The 14663-nt window shown below is 38.6% G+C and overlaps 1 protein-coding gene across 16 annotated transcripts in view; it reads right to left on the bottom strand.

Moving 5' to 3' along the window:
- Window positions 1-14663, bottom strand: part of ANKRD26 (ankyrin repeat domain containing 26) — a 108742-nt gene that overhangs the window by 7385 nt on the left and 86694 nt on the right. For 11 of the 16 annotated variants that reach the window (XM_040451123.1, XM_040451124.1, XM_040451131.1 and 8 more), the window contains 5 exons: window positions 13925-14077; window positions 12242-12312; window positions 11818-11911; window positions 947-1237; window positions 205-422 (listed from right to left, as the gene is read on the bottom strand). In XM_040451123.1, coding sequence (XP_040307057.1) covers window positions 205-422; window positions 947-1237; window positions 11818-11911; window positions 12242-12312; window positions 13925-14077 — 827 coding nt within the window. Of the gene's footprint in view, window positions 1-204; window positions 423-946; window positions 1238-10350; window positions 10900-11817; window positions 11912-12241; window positions 12313-13924; window positions 14078-14663 lie in introns of those variants that run through there. The other 5 variants (XM_040451126.1, XM_040451128.1, XM_040451135.1 and 2 more) reach the window with 5 other exon arrangements.

The raw sequence follows: 14663 nt of genomic DNA on the forward strand, positions 1-14663 counted from the left end.
AAAACCAAAAAAAGAGGAGGGATGCAAACCGTCCTGGACTAACATTTCAAAAGTAAGTTCACTTAGAAACATCATTTTCCAAAATTACACGATCTAGTTGGCTTTCACTTCCTACTCATCTCATGATCTTGGCTCCACAGAAATCATGCTTTAGAGGCAAATTAATAAGCTAAATTTCTTGTCTATGATTCTGTTTTGACTTACCTGTTCAGCTTATTTCTCAAGGACTTTCTAGCTTTTAACTCTTCTAGGTAGAGTTGCCTGTATGTTTCCAACTCAGTTTTAGTAGAATCTTCTTGAGAAGTCTTCATTGTAGAGACCTGAGATTCCAGATCTTTAATTCTAAGTTCCATTTGACTTCTCATTGAAGCATGAGCATTTTCTCTTAACTGGTCTAAGTTTTCTTGAGCTGCTGCTTGTGCCTAAAGCAAATTAACAGGATAGTTTTAAAATAGCTATAATCTGAATAATTATACCTGTTTCCTTTAGTTCTGAGTCAATTATTCAGAGAGCAATTTTAAATGAAAAAAAGCTCGTGTAAAATATTTATCATCAATGTCAACTGAATTAAATTATGATTTATAAAATTAAAGTTCAATCATTCTTGTATTAGTATTCATGCAATCTGATAATTCAAATAGAATCAATGACAAAATTTTAAAAGTCAAAAATAAACAAGAATAATCCAAGTACAGTATAATTTTTAAATCATAATTTTTTCTTTCCTCTTAATAGTGAGAATAGTTGTTTAAATCATACTTTTTTCTTATCCTCTCAATTTAGTGAGAATAATGATGAAAACTGAAATCTTTAAAGGGAGGAACAAATGCCTCTAGAAATCTACAAATTACCATAAAACAAGTAGAGGAAACCTATGTAATACATCTATCCAAAATGTAATTTGCAGTGCAATGAGTTAAAGCACATTACAGATCAATAAATTAACCTGTAAAAACAGATTGACTTCCTTTAATTTTTCTACTATCTCCAGTCGTGCTCTTTCTTCAATCTCCCGTTTATACTGTTCCACTTGACTGCGTTCTACCATATTCATTTCCATAAAACTTTTCAATTTTACGACTTCTTGTTGTAACTTCTTGCTATTGCTCTCTAGTTTTTCACATTTTTTTCCTAAAGCTTTCATTGACAATAACTCCTGTTGAAGAACTTGATTTTTTGCATCCAGGTGTAGACATTTTGAAGATGTAGTTTCCGGTTTTGTTGTAAGGTCATCAGCCTGCATGAATAAAATAATATAGTTTGGAAGTGGAGTGAAATGGGTCTAACTCAAAACTACTATCAAAAATTTTTTTTCAAATTTTAAGTAATCTCTACACCCAGTGTGAGGCTTGAACTCACAACCTCAAGATCAAGAGTAACTGAGCCAGCCAGGCACTCAAATTTTTAAATAAATTCATTTGCAATAAAATGTTCCCTGTCTTAGAATGTGGAACCTTAACAACTCAGAAAATCAAGAGCAAAGTTAAAGCCATCAGCTGTTACTGAAATAGATCTTTGCTATCATTGTGTTTACTATACAACATTTGCACTTGATTCTACACTTTTTCTATGATTCTTTCCTATCTTTCATAAAATAACTCCCCTCTTAGTAGAAAGTCTCTTAGCCCTTCCCCCATCTTAACACTCCATAATTTTTAAAGAAGTTTTAGCAATATCATATTGACTTATGTATGCCCGAGTCAAAAAATACCAAGACTCTGAAAATAAGACTCTAATTCATGAATCTATAAGTAATGATTCTAATGCCACAGCCTTTTTCTGAACTGCAAATGCTTTATGCTAATTTGAACTGCATTCCCAGGAGAAATGATTCTCCAGGTTAAGAAATCATATCTCCCAGTATAAAAATTTAATTGGATGATCCACATATTTTTTTGAGGCAAAAAAAAATTTAATTCAATACTGTTATCTTGTAATCTTTTGTTACTTTCTACAAAATAGAGATCATACTAAATAACAACAACAACAAAACTGGCTGGAGTTTCAGTGATGCTGAGCTGGGAAGGACTTCCTTCCATTATATATGATTGGTAAGACAAAGTGAGTGGATGTAGTGGTTTTATAAATTCGTTGATACTTCTCCTGTGAAAATTCCTCCCCTTAAATATATGCTGGCTTCAGTAACTGGTTTCTAGTGAACAGAATATGCAGAACTGCTGTGATTTTTAAGGCCAGGTTAGAAAATGTGATATAGCTTCCATCTGACTTTCTTTCTCTAGGGAAGCTCACCCTTAGAACCCAGCCACCACGTTGTGAGGAATCCCAGGCTACCTAGTGAGTCTTCATGTAGATAATCCAGCTGAGACTAGCCAACATCCTAGGCAAAGGCCAGCCTCAACAGCCAAACACATGCATGAACAAGCCTTTAGATGATTCTAGTCTCCAGCTTCCAGTTATCCCAGCTGATGCCAAATGAAGAAGAAATGAGTTGTCCTACTCTGCTTTGCCTAAACTAAAGATTAGTGAACAAGATAAATGCTGTTTTGAACTACTAGGCTTTGAGGTGGCTTATTATGCAGCAGTAAATTACTACCACAGATACTGATACTAAAAATGGTGTGCTGCTATTTAAAAAAACCTAAAACTAAACTTCCTTTGAACCAGGAGGTAGGTGGAACCTGAAAAGATGTAGAAAAGTGTAAGAATGAGACCCAAAAAGGGCCTCCACGAGACTTAGTGGAAACCTGATGGCCTGTGAAGAGGCTGACAGCAAGGGTTTCTAATCAAGTGAAGAAAATGACACTGGAGGAAAGGGAAGTCATGCTACAAAATACCTGAAAATAAAATGGATAGGAAAGAGAAACTAAAGAAAGGCTATGCAATTGAAAGCAACCAGGATGGGGCGCCTGGGTGGCTCAGTCGGTTAAGCGGCCCACTTCGGCTCAGGTCATGATCTCTCGGTCCGTGAGTTCAAGCCCCGCGTTGGGCTCTGTGCTGACGGCACAGAGCCTGGAGCCTGTTTCAGATTCTGTGTCTCCCTCTCTCTGACCCTCCCCCGTTCATGCTCTGTCTCTCTCTGTCTCAAAAATAAATAAATGTTAAAAAAAATTTTTAAAAAAAGAAAGGAACCAGGACTTACTGGGTTCAAATATCTGTTTCTCATTTACAGCCTCTCTACATGTTGAACTGTCAAATAATGCCAAAATGAAGAAATGGCTTTTGGGTTAAGAGAAAATCCAGGGTGCTACCAGGAAAACAGAAAGATTTAAGGTGTGCCTCAAATTTCTTTAAGGATCTTAAGAGTATAAGATTTTTTTTTTTTTAAGTAGGTTCCACACCCGACATGGGGCTTAAACTCAGGTCCCAGAGATCAAGTGTCACATGCTCTACCAACTGAGCCAGCCAGGAGCCCCAAGAGTAGACGAATTTTAAAGGCATTGTCATGTAAGAGCTTCACAGGAAACCTGAAGCGAAAAGCTTATCTCAAAAGGACTTGCGAGGTTGGCTTTGTTAAAACACGGCATGAAATCCAGTAATATTTACAGAAAACCAAAAAAGGTAAGAGAATTACAGCAGCAAACATACTATTTGCTAGCTTGGACTAAAAGAGACCAAATCGTGCAAAATGAAAAGAGGCCTTTGGGTCTTAGAAGTCCCACAGGGAGGAAGCAGGATGAGAAAACAGCTGCAAATACAGGTCATTCCTTATGAAAAGGAAGGAACCAAGAGCTCAAAGAGTAAAGAAAGGGAATACACATGGAGAAAGTATTCCGTGGTTAGGACTAAGTCCTAACTTAAGAACTGACAGCATGCATCAGGCTATATTTCAAAACTCTTATAGACTAGGGTGCCTCCCATCTTTTTCTGAACGGGAGAGTCTTCAGCAGTTGACTAGAATGTTGCATTTGTGAGTGGTAAATAACTGCCTCTTTAGTTCTCAAGTCCTCATATTGAGAGCACTTGCACTCAAGGGGCTATACTTTAGATACCATAACCCAGGCACCTTATCCCCACTGCACCTGATTAAGATGGTAACATCTTTTTTTTCTTTTTTTAATTTTTTTTAACGTTTATTTATTTTTGAGACAGAGAGAGACAGAGTATGAACAGGGGAGGGGCAGAGAGAGAGGGAGACACAGAATCTGAAACGGGATCCAGGCTCTGAGCTGTCAGCACAGAGCCTGACGCGGGGCTCGAACTCACGGACCGTGAGATTGTGACCTGAGCCGAAGTCGGATGCTTAACTGACTGAGCCACCCAGGTGCCCCAATACCTGTGCTTTTCAAATTGTTCCAGAAAAACATAAAAGGAAGGGAAACTTCCAAATTCATTCTATGATGCCAGCATTACCCTGATACCAAAACCAGATAAAGACACCACAAAGAGAATTACAGGCCAGTATGTCTGATGAACATGCAAAAATCTTCAACAAAATAAGCGAACTGAATCCAACAATACATTAAAAAATCATTCACCAGGGGCAGCCGGGTGGCTTAGTCAGTTAAGCATCCAACTTCAGCTCAGGTTACGATCTCATGGTTCGTCGGTTCAAGCCCAGTGTCAGGCTCTGTTGACAGCTCGGACCCTGGAACCTATTTCAGATTCTGTGTTTCCCTCTCTTCTGTCCCTCCCCCGCTCATGCTCTTTCTCAAAAATAAACATTAAAAAAAAATCATTCACTGTAACAAATGGGATTTACCCCTGGTTTGCAAGGGTGGTTCAATATTTGCAAATCAATGAATGTGATACCTCATATTTTTAAAAAAGCATAAAATCATATTGCAATAGATGCAGAAAAACAATTTGGCAAACTATAACATCCATTCATGATACAAACCTCAACAAAGTAGGCTTGGAGGAACTATACCTCAACATAATAAAGGCCATATATGAAAAATGAACAGCTAATATCCTAACTGGGGAAAAACTTCTTAGATCTTGCTTCTAGTTATCTGCTTCTTCTCATTAGCACCGTTGGTTGTTAATAAATTAATCTTAACATTTATTACATCCTACTTTAATGGAGACCAATTCTCCTATACAAGTTTATGTGTCTTATCTCTTTTTTTCATCCACTTTTCAATTTATCATTTTTGTTTTTTCTTAACAAACTCCCCAAAGTTTAGATTTCTTTTGTTCACAAATCTGTTAGGAAAAGTGTGGCCAGGACAGCTAGTCTCTGCCCCGCTCAGCTTCAGGTGGGGCAACTGAAAGGTTTGGGGCTGGATCCATTTGAAGATTTGTTCACTAACGTCTGGTTGTTGATGCTGGCTGTTGCCTGGGACTTCAGTTCAGGAGGCAGCAGAAACACTTAAACTGACACACCTAGACCCTCTTTGTGGCCTAGACTTCCTCACTAGATGGGGAGCTAGATTCCAAGTAAGCAACCTGAGATACAGAGCAAGGCAGAAGCTGTATCGCCTTTTGTCACCTAGGCTTGGAATACACACAGCATCATATTCACATATTCTGTTCATTAGGAGCAAATCACTAAGGTTGTTCCATGGTCTTTTTTTTTTTTTTTAATGGAATTAATATTTAAAACCTATGGACACATTTAAAAAGCAGTATAATTTACCCCCTGGCCACAAATGTTTGTATTCCTCCCACCTGAAAAATACACTCACTACCCCCACCCCCCCAGTACCTCCTGCAAGTCTCAGTTATCATGGCATCAGGTTCAGGGCTTGAGTTCAAGATGTTACCATCTTGGGGCGCCTGGGTGGCTCAGTCGGTTAAGCATCCGACTTCGGCTCAGGTCATGATCTCACGGTCCGTGAGTTTGAGCCCCGCGTCGGGCTCTGTGCTGACAGCTCAGAGCCTGGAGCCCGTTTCAGATTCTGTGTCTCCCTCTCTCTCTGCCCCTCCCAGGCCACTCTGTCATTCAAAGCCACTGTTTCTTTGGTGATTTTCTGTTAAGATGTATTTTTTCATGATTTTTTGTTAAGATCTATTGGTGTAAATGGGGTGTTAAAGTACCATATTACTGTATTATTATCAATTAGTTCCTTTATGTTTGTTATTGTTTTATGTACTTGAGTGCTCTCATGGTGGGTGCATAAATATTTACAATTGTTAGATCTTCCTATTGGATTGTACCCTTTATTATGATATAGTAGCATTCTTTGGCTCTTGCTACAGTCTTTGTTTTTTGTTAAGTTTACTTTTTTTGAGCGAGAAAGGGTTGGGGAGGGACATAAAAAGGGGGAGAGAAAATTTCAAGCAGGCTCCTTGCTGTCAGCCTGGAGCCCAACATGGGGCTCAAACCCACCAGCCATAAGACCATGACCTGAGCCAAGACCTAGTCGGTTGCTCAAATGACTGAGGCACCCAGGTGCCTCACAGTCTTTGTTTTAAGGACTCTTCTGACAAAAGTATCACTACTTTTTCTTTTAACATGATAAATTTTTCTCCATCCCCTCGCTTTCATTTCTTTTTTTAAATAGAATTTATTGTCAAATTTGCTAACATACAGCGTGTACAGTGTGCTCTTGGTTTTGGGGGTAGATTCCTGTGGTTCATCACTTACAGACAACACCCAGGGCTCATCCCAACAAGTGCCTTCCTCAATGCCCACCACCCACTTTCCCTTCTCACCCACCGCCCCCACCCCCAACAACCCTCTATTTGTTCTCTGCATTCAAGAGTCTCCTATGGTTTGCCCCTCTCCTTCTCTAACTATTTTTCCCTTTCCCTTCCCCCATGGTCTTCTGTTAAGTTTCTCAAGTTCCACATATGAGCGAAAACATACGATATCTGTTTTTCTGTGACTTATTTCACGTAGCATAATACCTTCCAGTTCCATCCACATTGCAACAGATAGCATGATTTCACTCTTTCTCCTTGCCAGGTAGTATTCCAGTGTATATATAAATCACATCTCTTTATCCATTCATCAGTTGATGGGCATTAGGCTCTTTCCACAATTTGGCTATTGTTGAAAGCACTGCTATAGACATTGGAGTACATGTGCCCCTATGAATCAGCACTCCTGTATCCTTTGCATAAATTCCCAGTAGTGCTATTGAGGGGTCATAGGGTAGTTCTATTTTCAATTGTTTTGAGGAACCTACGCACTGTTTTCCAGAGCAGCTGCACCAGTTTGCATTACCACTAGCCCAGAGTTAATCTTTTCCTTCCTAGATGGTGAAAACTATGGATTAGTCCATGCATTATGAGATAATAAAATATAATGAAGTAAATGGTAGACTGAGTCAAGAGATTCTATGACCAAGATTTGATGGAAATGAAAGTGGTGGCACTGACTGAGAAACTAAAAGTTTGAACAGGAGGGGAACCTGTGTGGCTCAGTCAGTTGAGCCTCAAACTCTCAGGTCATGATCCCAGGGTCATGGGATCAAGACCCCTGTCAGCCTCCACACAAGTGCAAAGCCTGCTAAAAATTCTCTCTCTCCAACCCCCCAGGCCCCCTCTTTCTGCTTGTGCATGCTCTAAAAAACATTTAAAAAATAAAATATAAATAAATAAATAAATAAATAAATAAATAAATAAATAAGTAAGTAAGTAAATAAATGTCTGAACAGACTAAAGAAAGAGCATTTTATCTTTTTGAGCCTGACTTCACATCGAGTCATGGGGTCAGCAAGGCATAGGCTGGCGAAAGGGTCCTTCCAGAAGCAAAAATCTCTATAGGAGCAAAGTTAAGTTCTACTACATTGACTTTTTATTATTACATAAGTGACTGGTAATTGTCAAGATAACTAGGAAAGAGTTTTCATAAAATTTGATATGGTACTGGCATAAAGATAGACATATAGATCAATGTATTAACACTGAGAATCTAAAAATAAACTCTTACATTATAGTGAACTGATTTTCAACAAGGGTGTCAGACAATTAAATGGAACAAGAATAGTCTTTGCAACAAATGGTACTGTGACAAATGGATATCCACATGCAAAGTAATAAAATCAGACCTCTAGCCCATAGCATATATACAAAATTAACTTAAAATCTAAGAGCTAAAATGATAAAATTCTTAGAAAAAAGCATACGTGTATATGTTTGTGACTGGATTTGGCAATGATTTCTTAGACATGACACCAAAAGACAAAAGCAGATTAAGTTTACTTCATCAAAATTAAAAACTTCTATGCTTCAAATATCACCATCAAGAAAGTGAAAAGGCAAGCGACTAAATATGAGAAAATATCTGAAAATCCCATATCTGCTAAGGGATTTGTATGTGGGATATTTAAATAACTCTTCCAATAATGAAAAGACAATCCAATATAAAAATGGGGAAAAGAATGGATTAGTTGTTTAAAGAAGATATAGAAATGGATAAAAATCACATTAAAAGGGAGATGTTCGGGGTGCCTGGGTGGCTCAGTCAGTTGGGCGTCCGACTTTGGCGCAGGTCACGATCTCATGGTTTGTGGGTTCGAGCCCCAAATCGGGCTCTGTGCTGACAGCTGGAAGCCTGGAGCCTGCTTCAGATTCTGTGTCTCCCTCTCTCTCTGCCCCTCCCCTGCTCACACTGTCTCTCTCGAAAATAAAAGAGAGATGTTCAACATCATTAGTTATAAGAAAAATGCAAACCAAAAACCACAAGATGCCATTTCACACCCACTAGAATTGTTATAATAAAAACAACAGATAATGACAAACATTGGCAAGAGTCAGGAAAAATGGGAACTCTCAAAAACTGCTGATGAAAATGTAATGTTGCTGCCACTTTGGAAAACAGTCTGGCAGTTCCTCAAAAGGTTAAACAAGAAAAACATTTTTTCTAAACTTATTTTAGAGAGAGTGCACAAGTGGGGTAGAGGGACAGAAGGAGAGGGAGGGAGAGAATCCCACACAGGCTCCATGCTCAGAGCAAAGCCCAATGTAGGGCTCGATTCCACAACCCTGAGATCATGACCTGAGCTGAAATCAAGAGCCGGCCACTCAACCAGCTGAGCCATCCAAGTGCCTGCCCCTCCTCAAAAGGTTGAAAAAACAAAAACAAACAAACAAAAAGGTTTAACAGAGTTACCATATGAACCAGCAATTGTATTTATAGGTATATACCCAAGAGAAATGAAAACATGTTCACATAAAAAGTTGTACATTACACAAAAATAACCTCAAAATGGATGAAAGACCTCAATGTGAGACAGGAACCCATCAAAATCCTTGAGGAGAAAGCAGGCAAAACCCTCTTTGATCTTGCCAGCAGCAACTTCTTATTCTAAACGTCTCTGGAGGCAAGGGAAACAAAAGCAAAAATGAACTACTGGGACCTCATCAAAATGAAAAGCTTCTGCACAGTGAAGGAAACAATCAGCAAAACTAAAAGGCAACTGATAGAATGGGAGAAGGTATTTGCAAATGACATATCAGATACAGTGGGAGAGAGCCAAAGCATAAGAGACTCTTATAAACTGAGGGCTGATGCGGGGTGGGAGGGAGAGGAGGGTGGGTGATGGGTATTGAAGGAGGCATCTTTTGGGATGAGCACTGGGTGTTTATGGAAACCAATTTGACAATAAATTTCATATATTTAAAAAAAAAAATGGTTAGTATCCAAAATCTACAAAGAACTTACCAAACACAACACCCAAAAAAACAAGTAATCCAGTGAAGTAATGGGCAAAAGACATGAGCAGACACTGCTCCAAAGAAGACATGGCCAACTGACACAGGCAAAAATGCTCCACATCACTCATCATCGGGGAAATTAAAACCACACTGAGATACTACCTTACACCTGTCAGAATGGCTAACATTAAGAACTCAGGCAACAACATATGTTGGCGAGGATGCAGAGAAGAGGATCTCTTTTGCTGGTGCAGTCACTCTGGAAAATGGTATGGAGTTTCCTCAAAAAACTAAAAACAGAACTACACTACGACCCAGCAATTGCACTACTAGGCATTTATCCAAGGGATACAGGTGTGCTGTTTCAATGGGACACATGCACCCCCATGTTTATAGCAGCACTATCAACAATAGCCAAAGTATGCAAAGAGTCCAATTGTCCACCGATGGATGAATGGATAAAGAAGATGTGGTATATATATTCAATGGAGTATTACTTGGCAATCAAAAAGAATGAAATCCTGCCATTTGCAACTACGTGGATGGAATTGGAGGGTATTAATGCTAAGTGAAATAAGTAAGTCAGAGAAAGACAAATTCATATGATTTCACTCGTATGAGGACTTCAAGAGACAAAACAGATGAACATAAGGGAAGGGAAACAAAAATAATATAAAAACAGGGACGGGACAGAGGAGACTCATAAATATGGAGAACAAACTGAGGGTTGCTGGAGGGGTTGTGGGAGGGGGGATGGTCTTAATGAGTAAGGGGCATTAAGGAATCTACTCCTGAAATCATTGCTTCAGTATATGCTAATTTGGATGTAAATTTTTAAAAATGAAATATAAAGTTAATAAAAAAGAACACCCCCCCCCCCCAAAAAACAAACCTTAACCCAGGTAGTCTCTGGCTTGGGGATTCAGGAGATAAGGACCTTCTAGAGAAGTCAGAGCTATGAGTTGGCTGAAAGCTATCTAAAGTTTTGTTTCACAGGGAAGACCTTAAAGTGGCAGCTAATTTCATGCCATAACCCTAATTCCTTTCTATAGGCATCTACAGAAAATCCCTCGTTATTCTTTAATAAAAGCTTAATCAGTTTCGGATATTCTTACAAATTTTAGTTTTTGAGACCTTAAAGATTGCTTTAGGACACAGTAGTAGGACAACACCTCGCACTCTCATTCATAGAAGACTGATCAACATAGTGTCATGTTACTCGCATGAAAAGTACCCTAAAACAATGTGACTCATTTATAAGAGGTCTAGAAAAGAAAATAATTTTCAGTGTCTCTTCAGCCACAAAAAGGGCCAGCCAACAGAATGTTCTAGTTCCCCTGACAGGTATAGCTCTCTAATGAAACCTGCATGTATATTATATAGCTTTTGCGACTGAAAGAAACTAGTGGGTCAGTGTATCTATCTCATTGCTCCCACTTAGGATGTACAGTGTAAATCCTACAAAGGAGGGTGAGAGTGGGATGACATTAACTGTTCTGCTTGGAAAACAGTTGGGGTTTCACTACATATCAATAAATTAGAATCCTGAATTGCACATTAGTCTTAGTTCTGAGATTGAACTGTGAAATCTCTGAAAGGCTGATTAACTCAAGTGAATGGAGAAAAATGAGTTTCTGAACTTGCAATGGTAGGAGCACTATGTTACTAGGTAAGGCCCTGACTGAGCAGCCATTTCTAGTTTTTCACTGGCATTTCTTTTCCTTTACAAAATCCAACAAAGAGAAAAGTCCATTCCTTTGAGAAGGACGTTTGCATAACGACCTGCTAGTCATTCTTGATGAAGACAATAAATTGCAAATTTGTAATTACAAATTACAACAAATCATCATTAAAATAACCTGTTCTCAAACTCTCACTGAAGGGTTGAGATTGCAAGAGAAAGCCAGAACTCAAGATCAAATGATCACTCAAAGTTTGGGGAAGTTTGAAACACGCTGAAAAATATTAGCAGGGACTCACACATCTGTATGCCAACGTTCACAGCAGCATCATCCACAATAGCCAAAAGGTGGACTAAACCAAACGCTCACTGTGGTGTATATAAAATGTTGCTTTTCTTAGACTCTCACAATGTTTTTATTAAAATCTCACTACAAACATCATTACTTTATGAATTCAATACACTTCATCTATATAGAAGAATTACATCACTAGTAGCAAGTAGGAACAATATGAACCTAATATTTCGATCTGTGAGATTTTTCATATGATCCAAAACATTCTTATGTACTACCACTAGTGAAATAAGGATTCCTTTTCAGTAGGGCAGACATTAAGAGACTGACTTACCAAACTTGTCCTTAACAAGTTGCTCTGAAGATCTTGAATTTGGGCCGCTTGCTGTTTGATGGTTTCTTCTTGCCTGGTATTTTTAACCTCTAGCCTAAAATAGAGATCTTAAGATAATTATTCTCACACATAAATTTTAAAAAAAACCCATATAATTTCTGAACAAATGAGGGCATTACGTAAATCCTTAAAATTTTATCAAGAGGAGGATTTGGCAATTGTGCCATTTTTCTCGTTGTGTTTTGTGGGTAAGGTGCAACATTGAGAGATAATATGCCACAATCTGCATTTCAAAATAGCTCAAAGCTGGAATTTGTATCCAGCTTAACAATGATATACTGGCATAACTAATACATTTCTCATACTACACTGCTTATCTACTTTATAAATAATCAAGCTATTTTCTGTGAGGTTTAAATTATACTTTTGCATATGATCTTTCGTCTTCTCAGCATATCTTACAGCCTCTGCATGTCGATCCTGTGCTTCTTGCAACTAGAATAAAGAAAAAGTAGTAATTTTAACTACTGGCGATCTAGTAGAACACCATCACCTGTTCTTATAACTACATTTTTTTTTTACTTGAGAGAGAGAGAGAGAGAGAGAGAGAGAGAGAGAGAGAGAGAGACAGACCGCGCGCACAAGTGGGGAAGAGAGGCAGAGGGAGAGACAGAGAAAATCGTAAGCAGGCTGCAAGCTCAGGGAGAAGCCTGATGAGGGGCTCGGTCTCATGACGGGTCTCATGATGTGGGGTTTGGGATCATGACCTGAGTGGAAATTAAGAGTCAGGACGCTCAACCAACTAAGCCGCCCAAGTGCCCCTGTAACTAAAATCTTACTGGACCCAGCCACACTCTCCTCTACATGCTGACTGATGGCTACTTTTAGGTCATAACAGCAGAGCTGAGCTGCTACAACAGACTATGGCCTACGAAACCGAAAATGTTTAAATACTCTTACAGAAGAGCTTACCAACCTTACTCTACTACAAAAACATAACAGTTTTAATGTTTTTAAATTATATATGATCAGATAAACATACAAATTTATCTACTGGTCAAACGGAGGAAATATAGGGAATTACCTTATGGTAAACATTTCTGTTTTCATACTCCCAGCACCGCATCAACTATGATTTCAAATATTCACATAGGTGAATGACATTGCTGTTCTAGTGATTATGTAACTTAACATGTTGTTTTCAATGGCAACAAGATATTTCATGGAATAGTTTGAGAAGCAGTATCTTAGTAGGAGCCAAAATGCCTGGGTCTGAATTCCCAATTCTGCTGGTGAGGAGCTATATGACCTTGAGCAAAATACTTAAAACTTCTGTGTCTCAGTTTCTGCATCTATAAAATGAAGATAATAGCATCTACTGGGGCGCCTGGGTGGCTCAGTTCAGCATCTGACTTCGACTCAGGTCATGATCTCGCAGTTTGTGAGTTTGAGCCCCGCATCAGGTTCTGTGCTCACAGCTCAGAGCCTGGATCCTGCTTCAGATTCTGTGTCTCCTCCTCTCTCTGCCCTCCCCATGCCCATGCTGTCTCTGTTTCTCAATAATGAATACGTTAAAAATAATAAGAAGAATAATAGCATCTACTGGGGCATCTGGGTGGCTAAGTCAGTTAAGCATCCAATTCTTGCTTCCAGCTCAGGTCATGATCTCATGGTTCATGAAACTGAGCCCTACGTTGGCTCTGCACTGACAGCATGGACGCTGCTTGGGATTCTCTCTCTCCTCTCTCTGTCCCTCCCCTGTTAACATGCATGCACACACTCTCTCTTGCTCTTTCTCTCTCAAAATAAATAAACTTTAAAAAAAAATTTTAAATTAAACAAAGAAAAAAAAGTGTCTCAATTCCTGTGAGGAAGGATACAAAAGCCTCAACTTTCCTAAGAGTAAATATTATAAGAAAAAATATATAACACAAATAGAATAAAAGAGTTTAAGAAATAAATGCATTGTAAAGATACTAAAATCATAATGAATTAATTATAATGAAAATACAAAAGGAAGTGGTCTATGGAAATTAGTATCCTAAAACACTTTATATTATTTAACCAGCTATAAGTTAGCTGTTGACAGATTACATTTAATACATGCCTGACTTCTGACTTGACCTAATTTCTTCTTTAGATCCCGTGTCTCATCTTCTAAACTAAGACGATAACGTGATGTAACCTCCAGGGAAGCCTCTGACATAGACTGTTTCTTCAGAGTATCAGCCAGTTCTTGTTGAAGTTGTCTCATAACTACCTAATAAGACATTTCTGTTACTGATTTTATAAATCATCTTATTATTAAATTATGTTAATAATATACAACTCTAACATATGTACTTTGAGAAATATCAACACATACATCAATTAACCATCTTTTCCTAACACGTACACATTCCTACTTACTGAATTCAGTTAAAGAACAAAAGGTGTTATATCTCCCTGCCTAGTCAGGATGATGTCATTTAGATAATGAATCCAGCCTATCTGTTCTCCACTGGTGAATTTGCAAAGCTTCATAACCTACAGAAGTCTCAAAAAGAAATGGGGACATAGTGGGCACAGCAGTCGTAAATTCTACATTATGAAAGGTTTTCCCTCTTTTTTTATTACAGGCTTAAGTTACCGTCAGAGTTCCTCACATATCCAATCCTCTGCTCTTATCCTTCTAATAGAGTCCTATCTCAGAACCAAAGTAAAGTCATTCCAATGGCTCCTGCTTCCACCCCCCTCCCTGACCTCAGCTCCTACAGCTCTCTCCCCTACTAACTCCATTTCTGCTAAACAAGAATCCTGCAACCCCTCCTTGGTCTGAAAATGGAGATCCAATGCCAAATTAATAA

This window comes from Herpailurus yagouaroundi, unplaced genomic scaffold, assembly GCF_014898765.1.
Source record: "Herpailurus yagouaroundi ecotype Mexico unplaced genomic scaffold, PumYag 203, whole genome shotgun sequence".
Lineage (NCBI taxonomy): Eukaryota > Metazoa > Chordata > Mammalia > Carnivora > Felidae > Herpailurus > Herpailurus yagouaroundi.